Below are 14,686 nucleotides of genomic sequence, written 5' to 3'. Positions count from 1 at the left end.
CTGACAACATGCCTTGTAAAACAGCTGTGGCAAAACCAGCTCTAGTCTTAGAGTATATAGGCAGGTGATAATGCCTAGAGAAAGTATGCACACTCCAAGTAGCTGCTTCCAGAATATCCCTAGTTGCCACCCCTTAGAAATGCTGTTGAAGTGGCAGTAGCCCTAGTGGAATGAGGCCTAATCCCAGCTGGAACCTCTTTGCCATGATGGGAATAACAAAATGCAATGCAAAAGCCAATCCACCTAGAAATAGTTTGCTTTGACACAGGCTTGCCCAAAGAAACAAGTAACTGTTGAGACTGCCTAAAATCTTTAGTCCTGCTCAAATAATAACGCAATTGCCTGTGTACATCTAAAGTGTGCAAAATCTTTTCCCCTTTATTTTGAGGATCTGCGAAAAACGTAGGCAAATGAATAGTTTGGTTTAAAGCCACACTAGAAACCACCTTAGGCATAAAGGAAGGATTAGTACGTAATGATACCCTGTCCTTATGGAAAATCAAAAGGGCTCTACTGCCATAAGGGCCTGCAACTCAGACACCCTTCTTGCAGAAGTAATAGCCAACAGAAAAGCAGTCTTCCATGACAAATATTTCAATTCAGCAGTAGCTGCAGGCTCAAAAGGTTGTAGAGTAAGTTTTTCCAACACAAAATTGAGATCCCAAGCAGGAGTAGGAGCTCTACGGGGGTCTTATATTCTTTGCCCCTCTAAGAAACTGCTTGAACAAAGGATAAACAAAGGTGGGTCACAATCATAGTGAGCTGAAATTGCTGCAGCATGAATCTTTATGGAAGAGAAAGACAAACCTTTGTCCAATAATTCAGTAAGATATTGAAGAGCCACACTCAAATTAGGCTCTGAAATCTCCAAATCAAAATAAAAATCTCTTCCATTTTTCATGACTAGCTTCCATAATCACATTTAAAACTTGTTGAGGAAGCTGAGACCTACCATGCTTCAACACAGAATATGCCAAGCTGTGAGATGAAGAGATTGAAGCTTGACATTGAGCAGATGACCGTCCTTCTGAGATAACAGATGAGGAATCAGAGGTAAAGGCCATGGAGGCTTCTTTACAAGACTCCTTAGAAGTGGGTACCAGTGTTGCCGAGGCCAATCTGGAGCTATCAAAATCATCCTTGGCCTGTCCTGTCTGACCTTTAGTAATACCTTTGGAAGAAGAGGTAGAGGTGGAAAGGCATAGACATGAAGGTTTTTCCAACTGAAAGACAGAGCATCCACTTTCCAAGCTGTGTGATGAAATGTGCAATACTTTGGCAGCTGGTGGTTTAGTAGATCTATGTCTGGAGTGAGTCCCCATGACACTGTCAATTTCTGAAATACATGAAGATCCAGTTTCCACGGGATCCATGATTTGTCTGCTTAATACATCTGCTAGGGAGTTCTGTGCTCCTGGCAGAAACCTTGCCTGAAGAGTCAGTTGCAGGCTTAACGCAGTCTCCCATAAAATCATTGCTTGCCTGCATAGAGGATAAGAATGTGTTCCCCTGTTGATGTACCACATGACAGTTGTGTTGTCTGTCAGAATCAACACCTGCCCTGGAACATCAATGCAAACTGGACTGCTAACATCTCCTTCATGTTGATATGTAGATGCTGTAGTCTGGCAGGCCACTTGTCTTGTATCCACTTTCCATTTAGATGAGCTCCCCAAGCAGTGTCCGAGGCATCTGTCGTTAAAATCTGACTCTGGCCGGGTCACAGAGAGTCCCTTGTTTAGGTGACATTCCTGAGCCCACCACAAGAATTCCTTTTGAAGGCAAGGTATTATTTGAATGACAGTGTCCAAATCTTGGCAGTGCTGTGTCCATACATTTTGAGATACCATTGCAGCTTCCTCATATGCAGTTTGGCATTGGGAAGCACCAGAATACAAGATGCCATGAACCCTAATGCTTGAAGGACTGTCCTTGCAGTCAGCACGGACTGATGAGATAGTTGATGGAAGTAAAGTGACAGACTCTTTTGTTTGTCCGGGGTTAAAAGGCCATCTAGTCTCACACCCAGAAAGCACATGTCTTGAGAGGGTACTAGACTGGACTTTATTTCGCTCACAGAATACCCTAGGCATCTTAGCACTGCTATGACATATTCCAGATGCTGTAGAAGGTGTTCCTTTTCTTGAGCCAGAATCAGGCAGTCGTCCAAGTAAGGATAAATTTGAATGCCTTGAAGCCTGAAGTAAGCTATCACTGGAGCCAGAACCTTTGTGAATACTCTGGGCAGTAGATAAGCCAAAGGGCAATGCAGAGAACTGATAATGAAAATCTCCAGTTCAGATACTTTCTGCAACTTAGCCTTATGGGCACATGAAGGTAAGCTTCCTTGAGATCCAAAGTTACCATCCAGTGATCTTTGCCCAGCAGAGGTAACAGTTGCTGTAACGTCAACATCTTGAACTTGGGAATGTCCAGATAAGTGTTGAGGATAGATAAATCCAAAATTGGTCTCCACGTGTTCCCCTTCTTTGGTACTAGGAACAGGCGAGAATAAACCCTTTCTGACACAGGGACTGGCTGAATAGCCCCTATCTGGAGTAACTGAGAAACTTGCTTGTGAGCCTCTTTTCTTTGTGGAGGAGGAACATCTGGCATGCCTTTGAAAGGGGCATTGTGTGGAAATAAAATCTGTACCCGTGATGAATGATATCCAGCACCCATCTGTCTTGAGTGATTAAATCCCAATTTTCTTTGAAAAGAGACAATCTTCCTCCCAATGGAGCTGCCAGAGTCCACTGGCAGCTGAAAAGGCAGGTCATTGGTTCTGCAAGGACTGACCCCTGCCCTCACCAGAAGTCTGAGCAGGTGAACTGTCTGATCTAGGCCTAAACGAACCTTGAGCCCTGCCCCTACCACGTCTAGACCTACCCCTAGACTGGGAACCATAAGCAGGATATGTCCACCCCTTAGCAGGCCAATTTCTACTAAACTGAGGCTGCACCTGCAAAAATCTTTAACAGTCTGCATAGACTTAGCTTTGTCCTCCATTTTCTTTAAAACTGCTTCCACAGGCGGTCCAAACAACACATCAGACTGTAAAGGAGCATCCAAAATCCTGGTCTTAACATGCTCAGCTAAATTCTGATCCTTCAACCATGCATGTCTGCGAAGAACAGAACTAGTAGCAGCCACCCTCGAGGAGGCCTGAACAGCATCAAAACCACACTGCAAAGAATGCTTACCCACTTGTTCAGACACATGAACCAAATCCAGCAATTCTTTACACTCAATACCTTCCGCCAAAGCATCCACCTTAGATTTCAATTGTGAAAGGAGATAATTCTGATATTTCAGCATATGAAATTGACAATTCAACGCCCTCATGGCTAGAGTGGAAGAAGTATATACTTTCTTACCCCACCTATCCAAAGCCCTTGCCTCTTTATCAGAGGGTACAGGATTTTTAACCACAGAAGCTTTCACACCTTTAGGCCCCTGAGAAACAGTTTCTGGGTCCGCCCTGGGACTCTTAAACAAATACTTATGAGCCCTATAATACCTGTCAGGCTTAACAGGAGCAGGAGGCAAGGAATCAGGGTTCAGAGAAGCCTCTGCAAAAACATCCTCCACCACATTCAACACAGGAGGAATAGCTAAGGGCCTATGCTGGGCCAAAAACAAGAATTCCCTAAGCCTTTTTCTGGAGTCAGAGTAATCTTGGCCTTCCCATTTAAAGTGCTCCCTCATGGAGTGAAGAGTCTCTGAAAATGAAAAATCCTCAGGAGGAGAAGCTGAAGGAGTGGAATCATCCACATCAGAATCAGAATAAGTAGGAAACTCTTGCAAGTCTTCCACAGAAGACTCTGAAGCCTGTGAACACTGTTCAAAACTATCAAACTCCTGTTCCACCCTAGGCCTCTTATCAGGTGGGGGCATAGAACCTCTAATCAGAGTAATCAAATCTTCTGCCATTTTAAGCATATGTTTCTTAGGCACAGAGAATGCTAGGAGAAGCCCTACAGAAGCTGAAGTTGGCCATCCACTAAAAGAAGCTTTGGCAACAGAAGGAGAGGCCCTAACTACCTTGGGAAGAGAGGGAAGAACAGTTACCTGAGAAGCCCCTCAGCCTGGCCTACCTCCTGAGAGGGCACATCCTGTAACAGTAAAGTATCTGCCTGAGACTCCATAGAGACTCCTGGCAAAACCTCTGGCTCCTGAGCCTTCGACTGCCGGTTCCTCACCCTAGACTTCACTGTTTTGTCCTGAGCATCCGGCGGCATAGTATAATTGCAACGCTTCCCAAACACTAACCTAGCACAATCAAGCCTCCTCTTAATAGTGCGCATGTATGATAATCCCTATGCGGTATCTGCCCCACAAGAAATACAGTTATTCACTTTTCTGACATCCGGTTAAATACTGAGGCAAGAAAAACCAAAATGTTCCCAACGTTACTTAGCCAACTCTGTATTCGGTCTGAAACTGAAAATCTCAGAACTCCAACCTGCAAAATTGCTTCTGCATCGGACCATGCGGCAAAAAGACTGAGGTCATGCGCATTAGTACCCTGACGCACTGGACGCCAGTCTAAAGCCCATGACCGACGCCAGCCTTTACTCTGGTATTTTGTCAGGACTGCAGCAAGGGAAGACGAAGAACATCACCCCTGTATGCCCCTTCCACAGGATGATTGCTGCCAGTGTACCCTCCATGCTGCTCTTGTTGTCACTGATGGGTATGAACTCTGACCTTGACAGCTGAGGGTGAGCTCATTACTCACATAAATGACAGTCTACCTTATGAGCACACTAAGCACACAATGGATCCACATTTGAATTCTGACTCCCTTACCTTCTCCTGCTGATCCTGCACTAACCCTGGAATAAAAAAGTGAACCTTCTGCCAGTCGCTGTACTGAGAACCTTGCACTTTTGTCATACTTAGAAATAGCAGGTAAAGCTTCATATTCTTCCCTCCTCCTTTTGTAGGTTACTGGAAGGAAAATGTACACCAAAGGCAATTCTTGACTTCACATTCCATTCCCATGCAACATCAGCAGTACACATCAGGGTCCTAGCTTGCAGGAACACTTGAAAGGTTTAAATGCCGGAATGCTTGGAAGGTTTCAGTGCTTACAGCATGGAATGAAGGAACCTCCTTCCAGCAAACATTAGGACTGCAATTTGAACTGTGTAAGCAACTTCCGGGGGCTAAACATACCCTCCTAATCCAACATATGTGAGAACAGCAAACGGCAAAAAGACATGCACAAATCCCTGAGCAAAAGAACAGAAAATGACAAAAAATTCAGAAGTATGCTGGACTGTAGATATCATACTGCAATACACTTCCAAAATCAGATTCACAAATCTCTTCAGAACAGGAAACTGGAGGAGAGCACACGGCACCATATATGTTATGCCCTCTACAGAGGGAGATGACCATGGTTATTTCTTTGCATGTGGACATAAGAAAAGCTTGCCAGAGTTCAAAAAGTTTAGTCCAATATTACACCTGCAGCAGCCGATCTAATGCAGAAGACCTGAAGTTTGTGCTAGAAGAAACAAAGCACTATCAGATTCACCAATGTCCACTATTTGGAGTGGTGCACTACTTTAGACAGTTTCATCTAACAATGCATTCTGCTCATACCATTTACCATTATCTGTCAGCACATCAGAGCGTTAAGATTATGTGCTTTATCCTGGTCTTGGTTGAAAACTGAATAAATAGAAATAATGGAGTGTTTAGTCACAGCAACACTTAACTGAACTTTCTGGCAAGTTTATAGAGAAACTGGCTCCACACAAATTAATTTGTGTTTTGAATATCATCTACAACAATGGAAATAAAATAACTTTTGAGAAATGCTGCACAACAACAAGATATGTTTATACTCATTTGTTTTACTTCTGTTTTAACTTCATTTATCTCCCAGGTTGTGACTGAAAGTGACCTAAAAAGGACAGCCTATCCATTAATTTAAAAATTATTAATTAAATTGGTACTTTTACTTGTCTACTACATATTCTGTATTTCTGTTGAAAACTAACTTACATATTTCATGTCTTGATATCATAAGGGAATAAATCCATATTTAATAAAGAACATTCAGTTGATGCAGAAATACTCTTGTTCTCAACCTTGAAATTCTAAATTGCTACACCAGAAAACTTGACTAGTACCTTTGATTCCATCTTTGACACCGTAGATCCAGAACTCATCCACCACATTCAGAACTTCAATAATGTCTCCCACAAAAAGAGGCAGCTCCTCTGACACGCTGGGCCGGAAGTCAAAGATGGCTCGTACCACGGATCCAGGCTCCATTATTCACACAGCTGAAAGAGATGCCCACATATTTAAATGTTTCAGCATAGAAGCAGATTTTGCAATGTATTTATACTGAGTTTACTGTACTGGACACTGTAATTAAAAAAAAAATGTACAGAAGTCCACATAAAGGAGACAAAAAGTTACCAAAATCCTTGATAAAATGGTCTACAGGGCTTAAACGAAACACCAGTGTTTTCAAATAACAAACAGGTGCAAAAAGTCACAAAACATGTACCCAAAGACTTAAGGCTCTCAGGCAAAACACAACTTTCTGGATCACTGAAGGGTGATAGACATTTCACATTGTTCTGAGCCATTTCAGTCATTGAAAGGTAAGCAGTTTATCAGCTGAAGGACAGACCATCCATTAATATTGTTCACCACAAGTAAATGTATCGCAAATAAACTACAGAAATGCAGAAATCACCCACCAGATGAGGGTACACTTTTCAAAAGTTGCAGACTTGGCATTTGGTCTTTTTAACTGGTACTATAGCAAGTCAAAGCAGTTAGCAGAAATGTAACCTTAGACATGAATAGCTGCTAAAATCCACAGATACCAAAAGTAATAATCCAGGATGAACTACCATAGATCAAAATTAGGGCAAAACTACACTTTCCACTAGGGCCACAGCAGACAGAGTAGATAAATACAATGGTTAGCATAAACTAAATCATTACTCCTGAGTACCTAAACTACTCTAGAAACAGGTCTATATTACATTGTCGAACTTGTAAAAGTTCGAACGATGTAATATGGAACCCAAATGTTTGAAACGCAAAAATAGTGAAGCCATGGCACATCGATTTTTTCCCAGGGAAAAAAAATAAGTGGGCCGCTTTTGGGGTTTTGCTATTTCTTCCACTGTGGTGCGATCTCAGAGTTTGTATATTTAAGTAGGGGGGTGTAGGGGGCACAGCCCCCCACATTGGGGGTGTGGTGGGTGAAGCTCCCCCCACTTTAGTTTTAGTTTAAGGTCTATGTTTTTTTTTTTTTTTTGTTAGGGAACAGTGATTTTTTTCCCTGGGTGAAAAAAATCACTGTTCTGTGTGTTCGTTATTGTGCGGTTTTGGACTTTTGGGTTCAATATTACATCGTTCGAACTTATACAAGTTCGACGATGTGACATAGACCCTCTAGAAACAGGTAGCAGCAAGTTTTGCACTCTCCTCTCTTCAAGCCCAAATGAACATTCATAAAGAAAACAGCAGTAGTGTTAAGAGACAAAACTAGGCATCTAGCTTTTTATATTTCATACATCTGTGTGCAAGTAAATACAGAATATGGGGAATGGTTTCCAAAATAAAGCAGTGAAATACAAGACTCTGATCTTGATCTTGCTAAAGAGTCTACACGAATTCAACTGTATATAGAACTTTCACACATTAACCAGTCACAACAAAGCAGTACCTGAACTTCATAAATGCCATGACAATTCAATTTCAGTAAGTTGTACTTAAATTATTTATTTTATTTATCTGCATTTGTTTTCCAAGATGGTCTATCTGAGGTGAAAGTCTTTATTTCTGTCAAGGACCAGAGAGAAAATCTCCACAAAAAACACAAAATATTAAAAGTGACAAAAAATTGCAAAACATTCTGTAGGCATCATAAACGTACAATGCATACTAAAAATATAGCCAATAAGCAGAGGAAAAGAAAACATTAAAACTGAAGCAGCTAATGGTTTTGTGCATAGTAGAAAAATATAACACTACCACTGACATCCACTCATAATGCAAATTAATTTAAAGCACAACTACATCTTCACCTATCAAATCATCAGTTCTGCTCCTGTATATCTCCAGGATAAATGCCTCATCTTCAGCTTGCCATATTGCCAAACCATGCCTCTTCATTCAGAATCCTATGCCCCACAACCAGTCTTCACCAGTACATGAATATAGTTTTACTAGCATCTCCCAGCCATATACATACTTTGTGCACTGCTCACCCCCACCTCTATACTTCTAATATAAAACTTATGATAACACACACACGTGTATTTTATATATATGTATATGATATATTGATATATATACACACACACACACACACACACACACACACACACACACGTATATGTATATATTTATGAACATTCTTTACACCCCACCTGTTAATTACAGCATTGGCCCTGCCAAGTTCCTTTCCTCACCTCCATTCTTTCAAGTTCTAAGCACTAATTACACAATTTACCGTGGTGGTGCAGCGGTAGCGTTGTTGCCTCACAGCAAGAGGTTCTCCCGTTCGATTCTCGGCTGGAGTGCGGGGAGTGCCTTCTGTGTGGAGTCTGCATGTTCTCCCCGCGGCTGGGTGGACGTTCAAAAGACATGCGTAAATAGGCGTGCCTTCGTTGAACATCGAGCTGGCACCTCGGCATTCGTCAAAATCTACTGCCAATCATTAGCGGACCGGAGTTCCACTGTGGCGACCCCTAACCGGGAAAAGCCGAAAGACAACAACAATAACATTATATATTTGACAAATCCACTAATACATCTCTTCAAATGCTCAATGTTCAACAGTTGCTAATGCATAAGTATCTTTTATACTGTAATAGTTGTCTTTACTTCATACATACGTAATTGGTTAGCAAATGAATGTGCAAGTGTTGACGTATATTGCTTAATGTTGGTTCAAGTATACTACTGAATGCCTGTTTAAAAATTTTGTAACAGTTCTTCCTGGGCCTCTGCAGAAAGGAGTTTTTGACTAAACCCAGCAGTTGGATAACCCCAGTAAACAAAAGCAAAATATAAAAAAAAAAAAAAACATTTAAAACAGAATAAATAGCAGAAAAGCAGCAATGCACTACTGGAATTACTGTATACAAATCAGAAGTTGATGTTATTGTCACAACAGGGAACATCTCGTACATCGTGTAACAAAGCAGTTTTACTGAGAGCATAACAATAAGTGCATAAAGAATACAATAACATTTGCATAGGGATATACCCATGTGAGAGCAGTGTAGCAACCAACAAAGCTTTATGAACTAGCAGAAAGGTTGAAGTACTGACCTACGTTAAGAGATGTATGATGGGAAAAGTAATGTAAAAATTAGGCCTGCATGTGAGCACCTGGAACAACTGCATGTGCGCATCCCATTCCAAGCCAGATCAAAAATTAACAAAACAGCAAAACACTGACCATGAACAATAAAGGAATTGAAGTGAACATATCATGTACAGTTTTAACTAGTACACTGCAAGTACCATGCTGAAAACAAAACTGACTCTGCTCACTGCAGACGGTACATAATCCATATCATCCTCTTGACAAAAACTGAATATCCAGCACCATGCACACATCAGGGCCAAATACACCACATACAGACCAAAGATGAACTTCTCTAAAGCAAACTTCACACTACTCAAGACTGGTGTGGTATCCTTCAAGGCCCCCGAGCCAGTGGAAACCACAACCCAAGCTGCGGAAGCCCTTACAAATGCCTTCTACAAACACCTCCAGGACTGCATGGATCAGGCAATCCCTAATAAAACCAAGACTCTATCCACCAAGGGCAAACGTCCAGTCTGGTGGACCCCAGCCATAAACAAACTTTACAATAAGAGGAGAAAGCTGTTACATGATAGAGCAAAATCCATAAAAGAGAAGACACCCTTGATCATTATTAGTAAAAAAATACAAGCACTCATAAAATCATCCAAGGCCAACTTTGAGAGAAAAATTGCCATAGATTCAAAAGACAATCATAAGGCCTTCTTCAGCTATGTTAGAAACCTGTGTGGAAACTCCCAGATATGCGCAGAATTAGTCCAAAATGATACAAAAATCACTGAACCCACAGACATTGCCAACATACTGGCACACAGGTTCAGTGCAAACTTCACCCCCCTCTCCCCCCCAAAAGGAGAGATAACTATCCCAGCAGAGTGTAGCCTCCCAGACATCTCAAATGCGCAGGTGAAAGCTGCTCACTCTAAAGCTAAAAACACAGCATCAATGGGACGGATGGTGTCCCCGGCTGTGTGCTACACGAACTCAATGAGGAACTAAACCCGCATATAAGGCAGCTGTTTAATCTTAGCCTTACCACAGGATACGTGCCCAAGGAGTGGCGTACAGCAACTGTGGTCCCACTCCACAAAGGCAGTGCCTCTATGGACCCTGGTAATTACTGCCCCATAAGCTTAACAAGCCTGGTCTGCAAAGCTATGGAGAGGATCATAATGGAACTCATAAACAAAGACATAGGGGACTTGCAGACATTGGACCCGACCCAGTTTGGCTTTGTCAAGGGCAGATCATGCCTTTTGAACTTGGTCGACTTCTTCGAAACAGTCACCAAGGCCATTGATGAGGGAAAGGCAGTCCATACAGCCTACCTTGACCTTGCAAAAGCTTTCGACACAATACCCCACTCGGGTATTATAGAGAAACTTACCAGCTTAAATGTAAACCCATATGTCACAAGATGGGTTGCAAACTGGCTAAAGGACAGAACCCATAGGGTTAGAGTTGCTGGCGCCATGTCAGACTCCAAGCTGGTCACAAGTGGTGTCCCACAGGGCTCAGTCCTTGGCCCCCTGTTGTTCGGCATCTACTTCTCAGAAGTACAGGCAAACATAGGAGGACTATGGCTGACAAAGTTTGCAGATGACTGCAAACTGAGCACCATAGTGGAAAGTACATCAGACACAGATATCCTTCAGATGGGTCTCACGGAAACTGAGAGCTGGTGCCAGAGCCATGGCCTGAAGTTAAATGCCAAAAAATGTATAGTCATACCCTTCGGGAAAAACAAGGTAACCCCAAGCTACCATATAGGTGGCAATCCATTAAGCACAGAAGAGGTTATCAGGGACCTGGGGACCCAGGTTGACAGTGGCCTTTCTTTTGACACTCACATTGCTAAAGTGGTTAGAAAGACCTTCTACATTGCCCACCTGATCATGAAGGGATTCACATCCAGATCAAGTGAGGTCATTGTTCCCCTGTACTCTTCACTTATCAGACCAATGATAGAGTACAATGCCCCATTCGGGATGTATCTCATCAGACACCTGCAGCAATTGGAGAGACCCCAAAAGTTCCTCACCAAAAGGATAAAGGGACTCCAAAATCTGTCATATGCTGCCAGACTGAAGAAACTCCAGCTCTATTCAGTCGCATACCACCTGCTCAGAGGTGACCTGTGCCTGACATACAAGGCCATGTCCAACCCGGAATTAATGGACATGCTCCACCTCAAAAAATCCAAATCTACCAGATCCACTAGAGCAAGCAACTTAAACCTTAGCACGGATATAAATAGGACATGCTGGAGGGATAGATTTGTCACCCAGAGACTCCCTATGCTGTGGAATAAAATCCCGGTCCATGTGAGGCAGAGCACCTCGCTGGCTCTGTTCAAGAGAAATCTTGACTGGTGGATGGGAGATCCACCCCGGGAATCATCTCTGTGTCACTGCTGGACAGAGGCACAACAAACTAATGGGCACAGTATTTTTTAACATAAGGGGTGGCGTAAGCTACAAAACTTTGGGCTAGGCTTATAAATGCCTTAGGGCAGATAGCCTAGTATAAACCTATGAACCTATAAACCTATGAACCTATGAATATGACCAGATTCCTGTGTTTAGTGACAGGTAAACCCACTCTCAATAGATCTCACATGATGCACATCTGAAAATGACAAGTCCTAGTTATACTCAGACTTAATTACAGAAAACCACAATAGTTTATGCCACATTCAGTTCTGGTTAGGAGCAATATAACCTTGTTCAAATATTTAACCTCAAATGTGCGTGTGCCTTAATATTATTAGTGTAACGCATAATTCTATCAAAATTGTGCACAGATATATGTTACCCATTGATAATATACACATCATTTATACTGCATAAATCATTGTTACGGTTCTGTATTTTCTTGTTACTTGCTTGTATCCTCTTCTACCTGTTGCCACTGAGGATCCAGATTGTGGCAGAGGTCTGTTGAAGTCTACTTACCCATATATCAAATTTAAGAAAATAAACACACAAAAACAAACACTCACATTACAACCATCTATGGAACCCCACCTATGCTCCATCACAGCACGAAGAATATCTCAACCAAATTCCTTAAACAGTTATAAAAGTTAATCAAATATCTTTGTTATGATTGACGTCAACTATATACACAAACTGGCAAACATACTGCAAACAACAAATATGCACACAGATATCTGGATTTTGTAAATGCCAATACACTTGGTCAGACTGTCTTCTCTGTCCACCAAATGAATGTATCTTCTTGATCTTATCCTCAAAAATGTTCCCCTTCATTGTACTACCACATTGTTACCCCCTCCCAAGTCAAATCTGACCATTTTGCTGTGTCCTTCTCCCTCAAAACCTGCGTTATGGCCCCTCTAATCACTCCTCTACATTCAGAAATTACTAAAAAACCAAGTAGTTAATATTTAGTGATCTTCAGACTCACAAAAGGTGCAGCTTTACAGCAAGCCTTGCACCTGAGGCTGCTGTTTACTTTTCTGAATTTTATTCCCTCTTAGATAACTGTGCTGAGGCAGCTATACCCATCTGGAGAATTTAAAACTAGACCCATACAATGGAACTAAACCTCATGACCATCTGTAAAAGACTTTCACATCAATATTATGAAAGGGATTTAAAACATGCAGATTCCATTACGAAATGCAACGCCAGCTAGGAACTTAGGGTTGCATCTAATTCAAATCAAAATCATAAGGCCCTCTTCAGTTATTCTAGGAAGTTTAAAAGTACCTAACAGTTCTGTACTGAACTTTACTGGTACCTCCTTCTTTGACCCCAAGAACATTGCCAATATTTATGCAAATGTTCTTTCAACTTAACACCACCCGCACTTCCATCATTTCCTCCAAATTCCCTCCAAAATCATTTTGGACCAAGTCCTTCTGACATCTTCCCAAATTAAAAATACCAGTTCCATGTATCCTGACAGTACCCTGGATGTCTATTGCAAAGTGCTATATCTCATCTAGCAAAACTCTTCATTAGTCCGAGTTTTTCCACTGGTTACAGCTTCGAGGTATGGAGAAAAGCTGTTGTGGTGCCCTTGCATTCAGATGGCCCATATACACTATAAGCTGGTCAGTAAAGGCTTATTAGTCTTGGAAGTACTAATACATGACATAGATGCCTCTGTATCCCGAGATACATTCCAGTTAGGCTTTTTAAAAGACAGATCATGTCTACTCAGCCTGGAAGAGTACTTTAAAAGGGCTACTGAGGCTATGGATAGCAACCTAGCTGGACCTTGTTTAAGGCCTTTGACACTCATAACCAATGCTTGGAATTATGGCATTAATCATGGGCTTACTCTTCACATCAAGAAAAGCAATGTAGCTTTCTTAGGTACATCTTTTCCTGCTGTGAAGAGTAAGCCCATGATTAATGCCATAATTCCAAGCATGGTCGACTCAAAAATAACTCCTGCCCTCCATCCCTCAGCTACAGTCATTGTAATCAAGACAAGTGGTCACTTCGCAGCCTCACCCCCCCCCCTTGTATTCTACCTTTTTTCGGTCAAGTGGCTTCAACCCCCTTGTATTCTACCTTTTACGGTTAAGCGGCCTCTTAAAGAGGTGGGTAGGTCAGAAAGCCCTTCAAGGTTGATATAATCTTATGGTATGCTATACAGGGGCAATGTTTATTAAGCCCCGAGTTGATTGGGAATGTGCGCTATCAGAGGCAGGTTTTAGTTTGAATACACCGAAATTTTAAGGGCCGACAAGGGATTGTTGGCACAAACCGACTTCCTGGGCTATGTTTAAGTCTATGGTTTGTTACAGAATTTAGTTATTGTACTTGGAGTTTGCTACTTGGTGATGTTTTGAACATTCTGGATTTAATAACACATCTACAACTGGTGTGCTTATTGACTTGGGTCGTGGGGGGGGGGCAAACTGTATGGGTCCAAACAGCATTAGGTACAGCTAAGCTACTGTTATACAGTATAACTAATACAATACTTTTAGGTACACTGAGATACTATACAGGCCACAAACTAATCTGGTTGGACACACTGATTAAATGTAAATATGAGATAAGTAACTGCACTGTTGCTTTTACATGAAGCTTTTGCAAACAATGACATTTTTAAAATGTAAACAGTGATGGTTCACATTTATTTATAAAGAACTGTAAATGATTATGTCAGGCAATGATTTAACTGATGTATACACAAAATGTATGCAACTAAAGGCATATACCATGTACATACACGGTATGTATTTGACAAAAAAAAGACAGTGGGCTGGACTCAAACATTGTATGTTAAGCATAAGGGATATGACTATGTAATACGGTGAGAGACAGCAACAAATGAATAACTCAAGTCTTCATTAGTAGACCTTGGTACATGTACCACAAG

At 41.6% G+C, this 14,686-nt stretch overlaps 1 protein-coding gene across 8 annotated transcripts in view; it reads right to left on the bottom strand.

Annotated features, from left to right (window-relative positions):
- Positions 1-14,686, bottom strand: part of LOC122789279 (dynamin binding protein) — a 1,317,438-nt gene that overhangs the window by 945,665 nt on the left and 357,087 nt on the right. For all 8 annotated transcript variants that reach the window (XM_044056581.1, XM_044056587.1, XM_044056586.1 and 5 more), the window contains one exon: positions 6,147-6,302. In XM_044056581.1, the coding sequence (XP_043912516.1) occupies positions 6,147-6,291 (145 nt within the window). In that variant the 5' untranslated portion in view covers positions 6,292-6,302. The remainder of the gene's footprint in view (positions 1-6,146; positions 6,303-14,686) is intronic.

The sequence above is a fragment of the Protopterus annectens genome, chromosome 14.part0 (genome assembly GCF_019279795.1).
Source record: "Protopterus annectens isolate FY-2018-M chromosome 14.part0, PAN1.0, whole genome shotgun sequence".
NCBI lineage: Eukaryota > Metazoa > Chordata > Ceratodontiformes > Protopteridae > Protopterus > Protopterus annectens.
The sequence above is the reverse complement of the archived record's forward strand: the minus strand, read 5'-3'. Positions and strand labels throughout refer to the sequence as shown.